Source organism: Oryzias melastigma, linkage group LG10 (genome assembly GCF_002922805.2).
Source record: "Oryzias melastigma strain HK-1 linkage group LG10, ASM292280v2, whole genome shotgun sequence".
NCBI classification, from domain to species: Eukaryota; Metazoa; Chordata; class Actinopteri; order Beloniformes; family Adrianichthyidae; genus Oryzias; species Oryzias melastigma.
The window spans coordinates 3,821,549-3,834,849 of NC_050521.1; the positions used below are offsets into that span (position 1 = coordinate 3,821,549).

Below are 13,301 nucleotides of genomic sequence, written 5' to 3' on the forward strand. Positions count from 1 at the left end.
AGTCTTTAGAGTTCTGCTTATATTACTGTTGATCTGTTTTGTTCATACAAATTACACTTCTGGGTTATAAATTTAAACATTTCAGACAATCAAAATGAAGAAAAATATTTCTCTCTGGTCTGTTTTTGTTCAAAAGCTGCATATAGTCATAACATTTCCTTGTAACCATTGTGATCAATAGTAATTAATCACAACATAAAAGTGTGATTAATGTGGTATATTTTTTCAATCAATTGACAGCCTTAATTTTTTTTTTTTAAATTTCTAAATGTACAGTTTTACGTGTAAATTTCATCTGGGATTATTTGAAAATACAGCAAATACTGTAACTAATAAAAAAAAATGTATCGCGATTAATTGCAATTAACTTTTCCCAAGGTTTGCGATTAATTAGTTTTTTTTTTTGATTGATTCCTGACCCTAGTGATAACAATTGGCTTTGATGCTTCCACATGCTTGTGAACCCTCGCCGTGTCAGACGTGCGCCGACCCACCAGCAGCTCTTTCCGTCCCTCCGGCCCGACCACGATGAAGTTGATCAGAGAGCGAACCATGACGACCAGCAGGCTTAGCACGAACACCACCAGCTCCAGTTTGTTCTCCTGCAGAACGCCGCGGCTGATGTAGTAAATGCAGAACACTGCAGGAGGAGAACCACAGTCAGAGCCTGATCCTCCACCACGCCGCATCGCAGAGGAACGGCCGCTGCATTCCTGCTGGGAACGCGGTGAACTGGTGCGGCTCCAGCTTGACCTGAAGAAGCTCAACAGAAACAGACATGGGCCGAGGTCTGACGTCACCTTTAAATTCTGAAGTGGGAGGGTCACAACGACTGAAGTCAGCTCTGCCTACCTGACAATGTTCTGTAAACTGTAAATGGGTGGGGCAAAGCACTAGTTTTCTTGGCTCCACCCACCAGCGACAGGATAAAGTGCGCTCTTTGATCTACCGTAAGTCTTCAAACGTTCACATAAATGAGCTCATTCCAACAGACTGAAGGAGCTTCGGCTGAAACACCAGTGAAGAGATTAAAGAGCGCTACTGCCTCCAGTGGTCTTTTGAAGGTCTTTAGATTCAAACTTAGAAACAGAAACAAAGACTTTGATGACAGAGGTCCAGAGGACGGGCAGAACTTTCCCGCCTCCTGTAGGTGTACTCACACACTCCCATCAGCTGGATGATGGAAACCGCAAAGTCCTCGTTGTACAGGTGAGGGTCAGTGCGCTGCTGGTATGTGGGGACGGTCAAGCCGAACAACACCAGCAGAGACACCATGATCAGGCAGAAATAGATGCGTGCTGTGAGCGTCAGCTCTGACCATCGCTTCATCTGCAAAAGGGAGGAGCCAGGATGACAAAACCCGCCTTGTCCGGGTCAAAGGTCATTTTCACCTCCACTCAACATGACCGTGAACAAACAGCAGAAGGTCTCACCGGTCCACATGGTGTGGGGAGCAGGTCCTGATGTCTGGGTCTCAGGTTCGGGGACAGAACCTCTGGACTCTCCTGCAGCCGGTTGCCCAGCAGAGGACTGAAACACCAAGCAAACACCAGATCCAGTCTGGTTAACAACAGTTCTTCAAGCCGACGGCTGCAGGTTCCTGTTCTGATCCACTTTCATCTGATCAAACCCAAAAGTACATGAAGAGAAAAGTATTTGGTCTCTGAGCAGAATAGAACTGAGGAGCTGCACGAAGCTCTGGTGACTGAAGAAACATCTCTGCAGCTGAAGAACTACCAGATCTCCTGGAGCTGGACTGAGTTCAGAACCCGCCGAACCCGATTCACTGTCCAGACATGATTCTGTGGATCCAAAGGAAGCAGATGGTTCTGTCTGCTGTAGGAGCTCTAGTATGTATACTTCAAGGGGTGTAATGGTTCATTTTAGCAGCAATCGGATTCATAGTGGATCTAGGTTCATTCTGATCAGTCCGATTGGATCTGATGCAGTGACCCAAAATGAATCTAGAACATCTTGATCTCAAACTTCCACCAGTGTGACTCAGAGAGAATTATCTGGTCCTCAACAGTGCAGGTGAAGTTTTCCAGATTCTTGTTTTTTTCTTCAAGATAATCGATTAAATATGTGTACAAACAAACAAGTAAACAAGAATGATAAAGTTAGTTTGATAAAGTTCAGTCCACTGTTGTTTTTCCACATCTGAATAATCATTATTAGAACATTCTAGAACACTGTATGGTCATATGACGTTGATGAATTCAAAGTGTTTCCACATTGGACTGGAATGATGTTTGATCAGTTTCTGATGACATCATGCGTGTCATCTGCTGTTATTTCTACCTTAGAGCAAAATAAACTCACCATCAGCATCAAAGTCCAGGTGGTTTTGTAGTGATCCTGCCCCCAGCAGGAGTGCATTGTGGGAGTTAGGGTTTGTTCTGTTGGTGTTGAACTATGAGTGAGGTGGTTGTTTCCATGCAAGAGGTTTGGAGTGTTGTTGAACGTTACAGTGGCCTAGTAAAATAGTTACCCTGAGGACATTGGACTCTGTCATTTTATTGTGCCTCCTGAATTTCCCGCTGCCCGGGTCCTGCATTACAACAGCTGCCACGGTGTCATCCAATACTGATGTCACTGATTTATCTCATTGGGAAATGATTGTATAATGGAACACCGATTTGATTCAATGACCAGCAGACAGATGGATCTGACTGGAAAAGAAATCGATTCATCAGTTCATCGTTCCACCTCTGCAGACTGTAGTATTATCACAGCAAAGTATGTAGTATTATCTTAGTATATGTAGTATTAATATAGTATAACCACTCATCTGGAGCTCATGGATGAAGCTTATGGATGAAGCAGGGACTTTCCAGGAAGGCTTCAGCCGGAAGTTTGTGAAATCCATCTAACTTCCTAAAATCGCGCGCGCCTTGCGCAGGTCCACACAGAACCGGGCCGTCCTCAGCCCGACCACAACATTGAGAAACTGTTGAGACCCGCTTTAGGCTTGCCTCACACCCACCCCATCCCGGCTGCGCTGACGTCACACACGGAGACAGTTTGACTCCTTTTCACGCGCGCGGGCCGGAAATGCCGCCTAATGGTCGTTCGAGTCTAATCTTCAGCCGGTCGGGAGGGGGTGTGGCATCGTGTGACGTAATAATTAACGGAGAAAGTTTCGAACTTCCCAGCATCTTACCTTACTTCGTCCATCTTCTGAACGTCGCAGCCGGAGCGGACATGTGTGCACGCGCCGCCGTGGGAGGAGCCTGTTTGTGTTTGCAGTCTTGTTGGGATGGTCGGTGTCTATGGTCACACCTTCCCTCGAACCGTCTCCATTCTTCCTCGGTTGGACTGCCTGTGCGTGGTTGCCGGCGCACGCGCGTTGCTGCCACCTGGTGGACAAACAGGAGCCGTCCAGATCAGCTGATCCGATCAACTGATCCGATTGCAACATGTATGAACTCACCTGCTGATGGCCATGGACTCAGGATCAATAGTCACCTGAGAGATTCAGAAAAATATCACAAAAATACTCAATAAAGAAAAGAAAGAATACAATGAAATGTAAAGATGTGAGTCATTAAAGACATCCAGGTGGGATCAGCTGGTTCTGATCACCCTAAAATTTGGACTTCAATCTGTTAACAAGCATCTGGAGTTTTTCCGGATCATTTATTTCAAACTACAAACACAAGAAAACTGCGACCTAGCGAGCAAGGCCCAGTGGGCCCATATGGTTTGAAAGTGGGTAGAAATGTGGCCTTGAATGAGTTTGTCCATAGTTGTGAGGGGCCACACCTGTGTTAGCCCACACTGGCTTTAGTGGGAACTCAGTGGGCCCGCCCTAAACCTCAAACAAAGACTGCTCTAGGAGGTCTAGGATGGATTATTGGCTGATTTCTAAATGTGTCATTTACAAGAATATTTCTACAAACATAATTATTTGCCCCTTCACTGATCATAAGACTACTTTCACCACTCTCTCCTCTTACTTGACTCAAAAAGCTGTAATATGGAAACTTAATAACTCTCTTCTGAAATTTAAAGACATAAACACTTTTATTCCTAACACAGCCAAAACATTTTGGATTAAAGCAAAGAAAGAATATAAATTTACTTCTAACTGGAAATTATGTAAATATGAAATGAGTAAATATTTTAGTCAATTTGGCAGGAAACTGGCAAAAAATAAAAGAGCGGAAGAGAAAGACACTCTCTTTAGACTTTCCTCTTTAACACAAAATACAATTCTGTCCATCTGAGAAATGTGAATATCAAAGGCTTCAAGATAAATTACATTATATTTACAAATCAAAGGCTCAGGGTGCATTTATAAGATCTCGTAGTAAATGGATAGAAGAAGGAGAACAAATTTCGTCGTACTTTTTTTTAGGAGATTCGTTCTAAAATTAAAATTTAACAATTAAAAATTGCTTATGAGATAATTGATGACCCTCAACAGATTTCTGAATATTGCTCAAAATTTTATGAAAATATTTACAAAAAAAACTATTGTGATGATTCTGCTTCCTCCTTCTTAGACTCTATTTCTCACCCAAAAACATTAAGCAATGATGACAGAACTTTATGTGAGGCCCCAATCACTGCTAAAGAAGTTTCTCTAACTATTTCTCAGCTAAAGAATAACAAATCTCCAGGAAACGATGGACTCACTGCAGAATTCTTTAAAGGATTCTCAGAACAATTATCTCCTTTCTTAACTGCAGTATTTCAGGAAAGCATTAAAAACAACTCACTTCCCGCTTCAATGATTCAAGGCCTTATTTCTCTAATCCCAAAACCTAAAAAAGATCTGCTCTCACTTGATAATTGGCGCCCCATAACACTTTTGAATAACGATTATAATGTTCTAGCTCTGCTCTTTGCCAACAGAATAAAAAACATTTTACCTTCAATTATTGACGAAACACAGTCTGCCTTTATGAAAAACCGACATATTGTTAACAATATTAGATTGGTTCTGGACCTCCTAGATTACAGTGACCTCATAGATACACACAGCTTTATTCTATTTCTCGACTTTAAAAAAGCTTTTGACTCTGTGGAACACCAGTTCATTTATAAAGTTATGGATAAATGTGGCTTTGGTTCAAACTTTTGTAATACCATAAAAATTCTGTACAATAACAATAGCAGCTCTATAAAACTTAAACTTGGAACCTCACAAAGATTTATGCTATCTCGTGGCATTAGACAGGGATGTCCAATATCGCCATATCTATTTTTAATTGTAGTTCAGTTTCTTGCCGCCCATATTTCACAGAGCCCGCTAAAGGGAATCTGTATTGCAGGAAAACAGATCATTATAAGTCAGCTGGCTGGTGATACCACACTATTTCTGAAAGGTGCTTCTCAAGTCTCTGTTGCTTTAAATCTAATTAGCTCTTTCTCTAAAGTGTCTGGCCTCCATCTTAACATAAACAAATGTGAATTAATGTCCATCAAAGATTTCCATTTGTAACATTCAAGTTAAGAGTCAAGTCACTTATCTCGGGATTGTTATAACTAAAGACTCCAAAATTAGATGCTCTGCAAATTTTTTTTCCATTACAGCAAAAACACAGAAACAGTTAAATTTATGGCTTCAGAGAGATTTATCCCTGAAAGGCAGAATCCTTCTTTACAAAGCTGAAGGTCTGTCCAGGGTCTCCTACGCTGCTCAGTCTTTGCATGTGGATAACGTCACTTTGAAAAAGATAGATAGGATGCTTCTAGACTTTGTCTGGAAAAATAAAGTTCATTATATTAAAAAATCTGTTCTAATCAATTCAGTTGAGCGAGGTGGTTTAAACTTTGTTGACTTTTCAACAGAAAATAATACGTTTAAGATAAACTGGTTAAGACATTTTTTATTTAACCCGTAATCTATATGGAATATAATCCCCTCATTTATTTTTTCCAGATTAGGCAATCTATAATTTCTTCTGGTCTGTAATTGTAACACTTATCAAAATCTCTATAAAGATCTTCAACTTTAATAGACAGATGTTACTCGCCTGGTCCCTCATTTACAAACACAACTTCTCCCCTCATACTGGTTATATTTGGAACAACAGGTACATCACACACAAGAAAAAAAGTTTGTTTTATGAAAACTGGTTTAACAGTAACATTAATCTCATTAATCAGTTAATTAAACCCAATGGACAGTTTTACACCTATCCAGAGTTTTTAGAAATTGTCCATGTACCTGTTTCACTTAAAGAGTTCCTCATTGTAATTAATGCAATTCCTCTGGGTTTAAGATCTCTGCTTTCAGGACTCTCTTCCTCTGCTGCTTCATTAACTCTCATGGACCACACTATGTCTCATGTTGGTAAAATCTGTTTCTCTGTTCGCTGGTCACAAAATAAATCTATTTGAGGGCTTTTCCAGCAAACGACTCACTTCCTCCCATATCATCTCCTATTGGAACGGGATTATCGATGATTTACTATGGTAACAAATTTACATGTTGCCATATAGATATTAACAAATAAAATCATATAAATTTCCTACAAATTAATATATAGCTGTTACCCTGTCAATTCTTTCAATTCCTGAAGATTTCAAAAGAATATCGACACCAGCTGTTCTTTCTGTAACAACAATGATGAGACCATAGCGCATTTATTTTAGACTTCTTACACTTCTGCCATTTGGATCGGCATACTTCATTTGGTATAAAAAACACATTCTTCCAGATGTTTCTTTTTGTTTAAAACATATACCGGGAAATGATAAAATCTATTTCCTTAATTCAATTTTTCTTTTCATATTCATAAATGTAAATACACGTGTGCTAAACCCTTTTTACAGGTTTCATTTCTGCAATAAAGAAACGTAATAATTCTATGAAAAATTCTTCAAATATAAAAGCTATTAAAATCTGTCTTCTATTTGAAATGTATGGTTTGGATAACTGGTAAACCTTCTGGCTCTTTTTACCTATATTTAATTTTGTGATTTGCTCAGCATGTTCTGAACCCTGATCTTATTTTGGGTTCTCTTTCTCCATTTACTGTTCTTTTTTGTTAGACCTCTTGTTCAATTTGTTCTGTTAATGTATGTATCTTAAGTTTTGTTAATAAAGTTTAACGCATTCCTCGTCTATGCTTCCCTCTGGTGGTCATCTTCATTATTACAAAAGCTCGCGGTTTCCAGAAGTGACGTATTTTCTGCTTTTAATTATTTTCTGTCATATATTTATTCACTTGATTTTAATGAATACAATTTTTAGACGACTGCTTGAGAATTGCAGTTGTTAAACTAAAGGTGAACAAATCTCACCGGAACTCAGTTTTGTCTAGAAAATAAAAGCCTTCCATCTTTGTTCTTTTTTCGGCCATAAATACCAAGGAGTCGGACTTTTGACTGAGACCCTTTTTAAAACATTGCTTGGGTCATAAAGAAGAGTTGGACTAAGTTCACTTTTCATGAACTAAATGTAAAAATCGTTACGATCGGGGCTTTAATTTGAAATAGTCTTTTGTCGTCTTTCCGGTGTTTCCGGTTGGTTGTATTAGCGTCCACATTTTAGCTGGTTTCGTGCGTTCCGGGTTCTGTTGCTGGCAGGGCGGTGCCCCCCACCCCCACGCCTCTCCTCCCACGTTGCTCTGGCAAAACGCGGCACGCGCACAAACTGGCGCGGTCTCACCTGTACGGACAGGTAAGATCATTCGTTCACGTGACGCGCTTGCCGGCGTATCAGGAGCTGTCGGGTTCGTGGAGTGTTTTTGTCCGGTGGTCCTCCGGTGGTCCTTCGGGTCCGGACACCCGCGGATCACGGTTTTCCTTGCGTCGCTCTCAAGGACCGCCTCCAAATTGAGCCAAAACCGGGTCCCGTCAAAAGTCCGCGGAGGCGTAGCTGGCAGGACCTCTCGGTAAAGTCCCCCCGGCCCCGAGAAGGCCCTCCAGACGGAACCAGACCCCCAGCCAAGCCCCGAGGATGGACTGACCTCCCCGGCTCCGGGCACGATGCCGGGCGGCAGGCAGTCCTCCCATCACTCGCTGTGGTTCCTCATGTCGCCGTTCCGGAACCGGCAGGAGCGGGTGGTTCTGGCGCGCAGCGACAGCCTGTCCGGGGAGCAGCTGCTGAAGATCACGGTCACGGAGACTACAGTGATCGAGGCGGACTCCGGCGCGTGGAACCTGCGCTCCATGACCTACCTGGCGCTGTGGTACTTCTTCAGCTTCTGCACGCTGTTCCTCAACAAGTACATCCTGTCACTGCTGGAGGGGGAGCCCAGCATGCTGGGTAAGCCCTCCCGCTGTTAACCCTGTGTTTCAGGACAGGTGCATGCTGGGTAAGGTCCCCGTTAACCCTGTGTTTCAGGTGCATGCTGGAAGACGTTCATGCTCCCCCATCACATTCAGACTAGAACCCTCTCAGTGTGTCAGTGTCTGGGTTGTGACGTTTGTGTGAGAGCAGGAGCCGCGGTCTGTTTCTGTCATCACGTATTTTGTTTTCACCTTCTTGTGTATGGAATGTCTCATTCGGGCCTCTCTTCCTGCTTGTACTAACCTAAGAGCAGACTGAGGCCACGCCCATGTCTCTGATGTCACAGGCCTAGCCCCCCCAGAGCAGCTCGGGTCGCTGACGGTTGTCCCATGCTCCTCAGGTGCCGTTCAGATGCTGTCCACCACTGTCATCGGCTGCTTGAAGATGGTTGTCCCCTGCTGCCTGTACCAGCACAAGTCCAGAGCTGAGTACCCCCCCAACTTTATCATGATCATGCTGTTTGTCGGACTCATGAGGTGGGGTGTAGCGCACAAGGTGGCTGCAGGTGAGAGTGTGCACATGTAGAAGCTAGAAGCAGCTCCATGTGGTCTGATGTGTTCCTCAGGTTCATCACGGTAGTTCTGGGTCTCGTGAGCCTCAAGAACGTGGCCGTGTCCTTTGCTGAAACGGTGAAAAGCTCCGCCCCCATGTTCACAGTCATCATGTCCCGACTGATCCTGGGCGAGTACACGGGTGAGGAAATCCGGATCTGAAGGTCTCTGACTCCAACAGACCTGTCTGTAATAAATCAGGTTCCAGTCAGAGCGCTCCAAACCTGCAGCCTTTGAGGAGGAATGCTGGAGTCCGGTTGCACCGGTCGAGCGGCTCTGACAAATCAGGCTTGGTGTTTACACGTGTGTGACTCTGCTGCAGGTCTGTGGGTGAACCTGTCCCTCTTCCCCGTCATGGCGGGCCTGGCCCTCTGCACGGCCTCAGAGATCAGCTTCAACATGCTGGGCTTCTCTGCGGCGCTCTCCACCAACATCATGGACTGGTCAGTAGTTCTCAGCATCAGCCTCAGCCCTGAGGCTGTGACTGACCGCTCTCTCCTCTCAGTCTGCAGAACGTGTTCTCCAAGAAACTGCTTAGCGGAGACACCTACAGGTTCAGGTACGGCACAGCACACCTGGAGCCGCAGGTGTGTCTGAAGGATGGAGTAATAATTCTGCTTGTGGTTGAAGTCCTCCAGAGCTGCAGTTCTACACCAGCGCCGCAGCAGTCATCATGCTCATCCCTGCCTGGGCTTTCCTCCTGGTATGTCAGCCCTCGCTTTGTGCTGTGAATAAACGTGTTCAGCTGGTCCGAGCAGTGGTCGACAGTCTGAACGTTCTGGTCTGACTCGGCAGAGCAGCTCTGAAACTGGCCCGTCTGCTTCAGAGAGCCACCTCCGAATGGGAGGATGACTCCTGGAAGCGTTGAGTGTTGGTGATGGCTGCTCTTGTGCTTTCAGGACATTCCATCTATTGGGAAAAGTGGGCGGAGCTTTATCTTCAACCAGGACATCATCCTGCTGCTGCTGTTTGATGGCTGTTTGTTTCACCTGCAGAGCGTCACAGCATACGCGCTGATGGGACGGATCTCCCCCGTGACCTTCAGGTAGGTCCTTACCTGCGTGTGTGTGGGGGGTTGGGGGTGGAGGCACCGAGTCACTCTGCTTCCAGCAAAGTTCTCACTCAAAGGTTGCTGGTTGCTGTAGATAGTGGGGCTGTCAGCGATTAGTCAATGTTGATCACAAAAAATCTACACCAATTGGGGATTGTTGACTCGTCGATTTATTTATTTATTTTTTGTCATTTTAAATTATTATGATAACCACCACCCACAAAGTCATTGGGATTACAAAGCAAAAGAGGACGTTTGGGAGGCGGTATAGACGCTCCTCAACCATAGAAGAAGAGGACAGATGCACATTTCTGTTTCATGCTCGAGCACCTGAAGCGGAGGCATCCTGCTGCGTCTGACTGTCCTGTTTGTCAGGGACTGTTACGCACATTTTATTACTAGAGAATGGGTGTAATATCTGTCCTCAAGCAGAATAACATTGGATTTTAAGTTTATACACTTAGCCGAATGTGCAGCGCTACTTTCACAGGAAGTAAGCAAATCTTCAAAATAAAGTGTTAATGAAGCTTCCCATTTTCAAAGTAAAACTGGTGAGTGAGTTTTTGAAGTTGAAGAAAAGGAGACTGGAGTTCCGTTTACTGACATATGTTCTGAGAAAACTTATCAGCTTTCACCCCGGAGCTTTACCACCAGTGTTTACATCCTTTTGAGTCCAGTAACTCTTCAACCTTTTACGTATTTAACATATTTCCAGCTGAAGCAAAAACAACTAGCTGGGCAAATTGTCAATGAATACTGTTAAGACTGTTATTGCAACATTCAGGAAAAACAGCTGGAACTTCCAGCTGTTTATTCCAAAGAATCCCCGTGAAATCCTGAAGGGACTGTGCATCAATACAGAGTATTCTTGGATGCTGGCATGCCGCAGGATTTCTCTCTAGAAAAAAGTGTACCTTGGCTTAAAAAAAGGTTGAAAAAACGGATGTAGATTGTGATTTAGTGCAGGGATCAGGAACCCTATAATTGAACGCCTTAGCGCTCTGCGGGGGGGTTGTTAATCATACAGCAGTGCAGAATGGAATAGCTACAGTCAGTGTGCCTCATATTTCTGTTTTCAGGTCTGACTTTGATAGAGATAGATATGAAATATGATGAAGATGAATTGCAGTGTTTTTTCCTCCCCCTGAGCAGAGGCTCAGACTAGTGATGGAAATTTTGATTCCTTTTACTGACTCGAGTTTTAATGAGTCACTCACCAAAGTGAATCGAATCATTTGAGTCACTGAGTCATTTACCCAGAGTGCAAAGTAAAATATGTTAGGTCCAAATTCATATGACTAAATTAATTATGAAAAAATAAAACTAATCATTGCATTGTAGGACAGAAAAAAAAAATATTTAAAATAAAAGCAAAACAAAACAAACATTAATTTGGATGTAATAATAACTCCAATTAGATTTATGGAAAAATAAAGTGAAAATAAATAAAATGCAAACAAGAGAAAATATTGTTATAAGCTAAATAAAGAGCAGAAATCAACTGAGTTGAGTTGTGGGATTGATTAATAATCTTTTATTTGCTTTGCAAGACATAAAATGAAAAAATGAATTTAATAATATGGCAGCAGACCATGAGGGCAAAGCAGCAGCTGAGCAGAGGAAGCAGCTCCTCCCGGTCAAACAGGCTGATAAGCTAAAGCTAAGCTAAGGCTAAGCTAAACGAAGCTAAAGCAATGGATTCCTACAAGCTTTAGAGCGAGGCCGAGCTGCTGAGAGATTCTTTCAAACGATGATTCACCTCCAAACGAGGCGAACTGCTCTGTGATTGGTCAGAGATATGAGTCCTGAGTCGATTCAGCCTGAAATGAGTTCTCTTCAGTGAGCTCTGAGTCCTGAACGAATCATAGCTGCTCCTTCATGAGTCCTGACTCGTGATTCAGCTCAGAGGAGGTGCTGTTCGGGTGTCTGGTGAGCTCTGAGTCATGAATCACGAGTCATCGCTCATTTGATTCAGCTCGAAACGAGGTGAATCAAATGAATCAGATGAGCCATGACTCGAACACGCCCATATGATTCAGCCCGGACTCAGAGAGCTGCTCGCAGCACCTCAGCGAGGGGAGGGGCATGGGAGTGGCCAACAGATTCTCTGGTTGGGAGGGGGAGCAGATTCTCCGGTTGGGAGGGGTGAGGAGCTGCAGGTGTCAGCAGAGCGGTGCAGCTCAGAGCAAACGAGATATTCTGTTGTTTGAGTTTTGTTCCGAGGGTTTTTATTTCTCATAGCAAAGATAATTTTTTTTAAGTGATAAGCTGGATATTTTTCTACAAATGTAAGTTGTTAGTGGTGGAATGAAATGAGTTAATGAGTCAGTGGGGAAGATGACTCATGATTCTTGAGTCAGTAAAGTGAATCGCGAGTTTCGAACGATTCGTTCATGACTTGCACATCACTGGCTCAGACCACATGTGTTGTAGTGTATCTTTGAGTCAGAATCCTAACGCAGTCAGGTTTTGTCTGAACCCCGTCCAGACTTTACTCGAGGTTGTGGCTTCAAAATAAAGTTCATAACGAACATGAGGATCTCGTTTGTGTTGCTTTCGCCTTGAGAATTTGTATGCAAGTGGAAATAAAGTGTAGGAACGAGAAGTGAATTACTTTTTCAAATAACTAGAGAGTTCTTTAATTACAGTTTTGATCCAGTAACTAAAGTAAAGAAATCAGTTACTTTAAGGAAATAACTTGCCCAACACTGAGCGTAGATGGAAAAAGCCAAAGCGCCTGAACGCCACCATGATCCTCGCCATGTGGGCGTGGCGCTCCGGCTGAAACTGTGGGACTGAAGAGCTGCTGAACACAGAACTGAGGAGTGGCGTCTGCCCCTCTTCCTCACCGCTGTGACATGGTTTTGACATCTGACCCCTCCTCTTCCTCAGCGTTGCCAGTACGGTGAAGCACGCCCTGTCAGTGTGGCTCAGCGTCCTCATCTTCAGCAACCGCATTACCATCCTGGGGGCCACGGGGACCGTGCTGGTCTTTATCGGCGTCTTCCTCTACACCAAAGCCCGGCAGATCCAGAGGAGAACCCTGCTGGCTCTGATCGCAGAGCAGAGCCTCAAGGACCAGGACTTTCAGACCCCCCACCCTCACTGAAGACTAGACCCCCTCCCCCTCAGGTTCTGAGCTGGCGTCTGTGTCTGACCGTCCAGACTGGAGGAGGGCGGGGGCGTCTGCCATCCAGGGGGGTCTCAGTGTGCTGTCTCTGTGAACTGAAATATGAAGGGGGGGTCACTCAGCCTCAGCTGAATGCTTGACACGTTTTTACACCGTGTGTGAACCATGGGGGGTCATACTGCATTCTGGGAATGCTCCTCCTCTGCAGTTTTGTTTTCTAAACTGGGAGGGGTCATTTGAATTAATGTTTTTGTTGTTTTCGTCCGCCCCCACCCCCGCAATGGTGGTGTAATCATGGGGGGGGGTCAGAACTACAGTCCC

At 44.1% G+C, this 13,301-nt stretch overlaps 2 protein-coding genes across 6 annotated transcripts in view; one reads left to right on the top strand and one right to left on the bottom strand.

Annotated features, from left to right (window-relative positions):
• LOC112138538 overlaps window positions 1–3,541 on the bottom strand; it is a 34,482-nt gene extending 30,941 nt beyond the window's left edge. The window contains exons 1-5 of one of the 4 annotated variants that reach the window (XM_024261096.2): window positions 3,434–3,541; window positions 3,164–3,359; window positions 1,434–1,530; window positions 1,161–1,329; window positions 495–640 (exon numbers count right to left, since the gene is read on the bottom strand). In XM_024261096.2, coding sequence (XP_024116864.1) covers window positions 495–640; window positions 1,161–1,329; window positions 1,434–1,530; window positions 3,164–3,177 — 426 coding nt within the window. In that variant the 5' untranslated portion in view covers window positions 3,178–3,359; window positions 3,434–3,541. Of the gene's footprint in view, window positions 1–494; window positions 641–1,160; window positions 1,330–1,433; window positions 1,531–2,322; window positions 2,374–3,163; window positions 3,372–3,433 lie in introns of those variants that run through there. The other 3 variants (XM_024261094.2, XM_036214080.1, XM_024261095.2) reach the window with 3 other exon arrangements.
• A 2,275-nt stretch (window positions 3,542–5,816) lies between these two features.
• The window catches only part of LOC112138536 (solute carrier family 35 member E2A), a gene marked incomplete in the record, with an annotated part of 7,797 nt that continues 312 nt past the window's right edge, over window positions 5,817–13,301 (top strand). The window contains 9 exon segments of one of the 2 annotated variants that reach the window (XM_036214079.1): window positions 7,347–7,636; window positions 7,779–8,224; window positions 8,589–8,724; window positions 8,814–8,941; window positions 9,122–9,242; window positions 9,305–9,358; window positions 9,430–9,502; window positions 9,699–9,844; window positions 12,743–13,301. In XM_036214079.1, coding sequence (XP_036069972.1) covers window positions 7,945–8,224; window positions 8,589–8,724; window positions 8,814–8,941; window positions 9,122–9,242; window positions 9,305–9,358; window positions 9,430–9,502; window positions 9,699–9,844; window positions 12,743–12,959 — 1,155 coding nt within the window. 2 annotated transcript variants of the gene reach the window in all.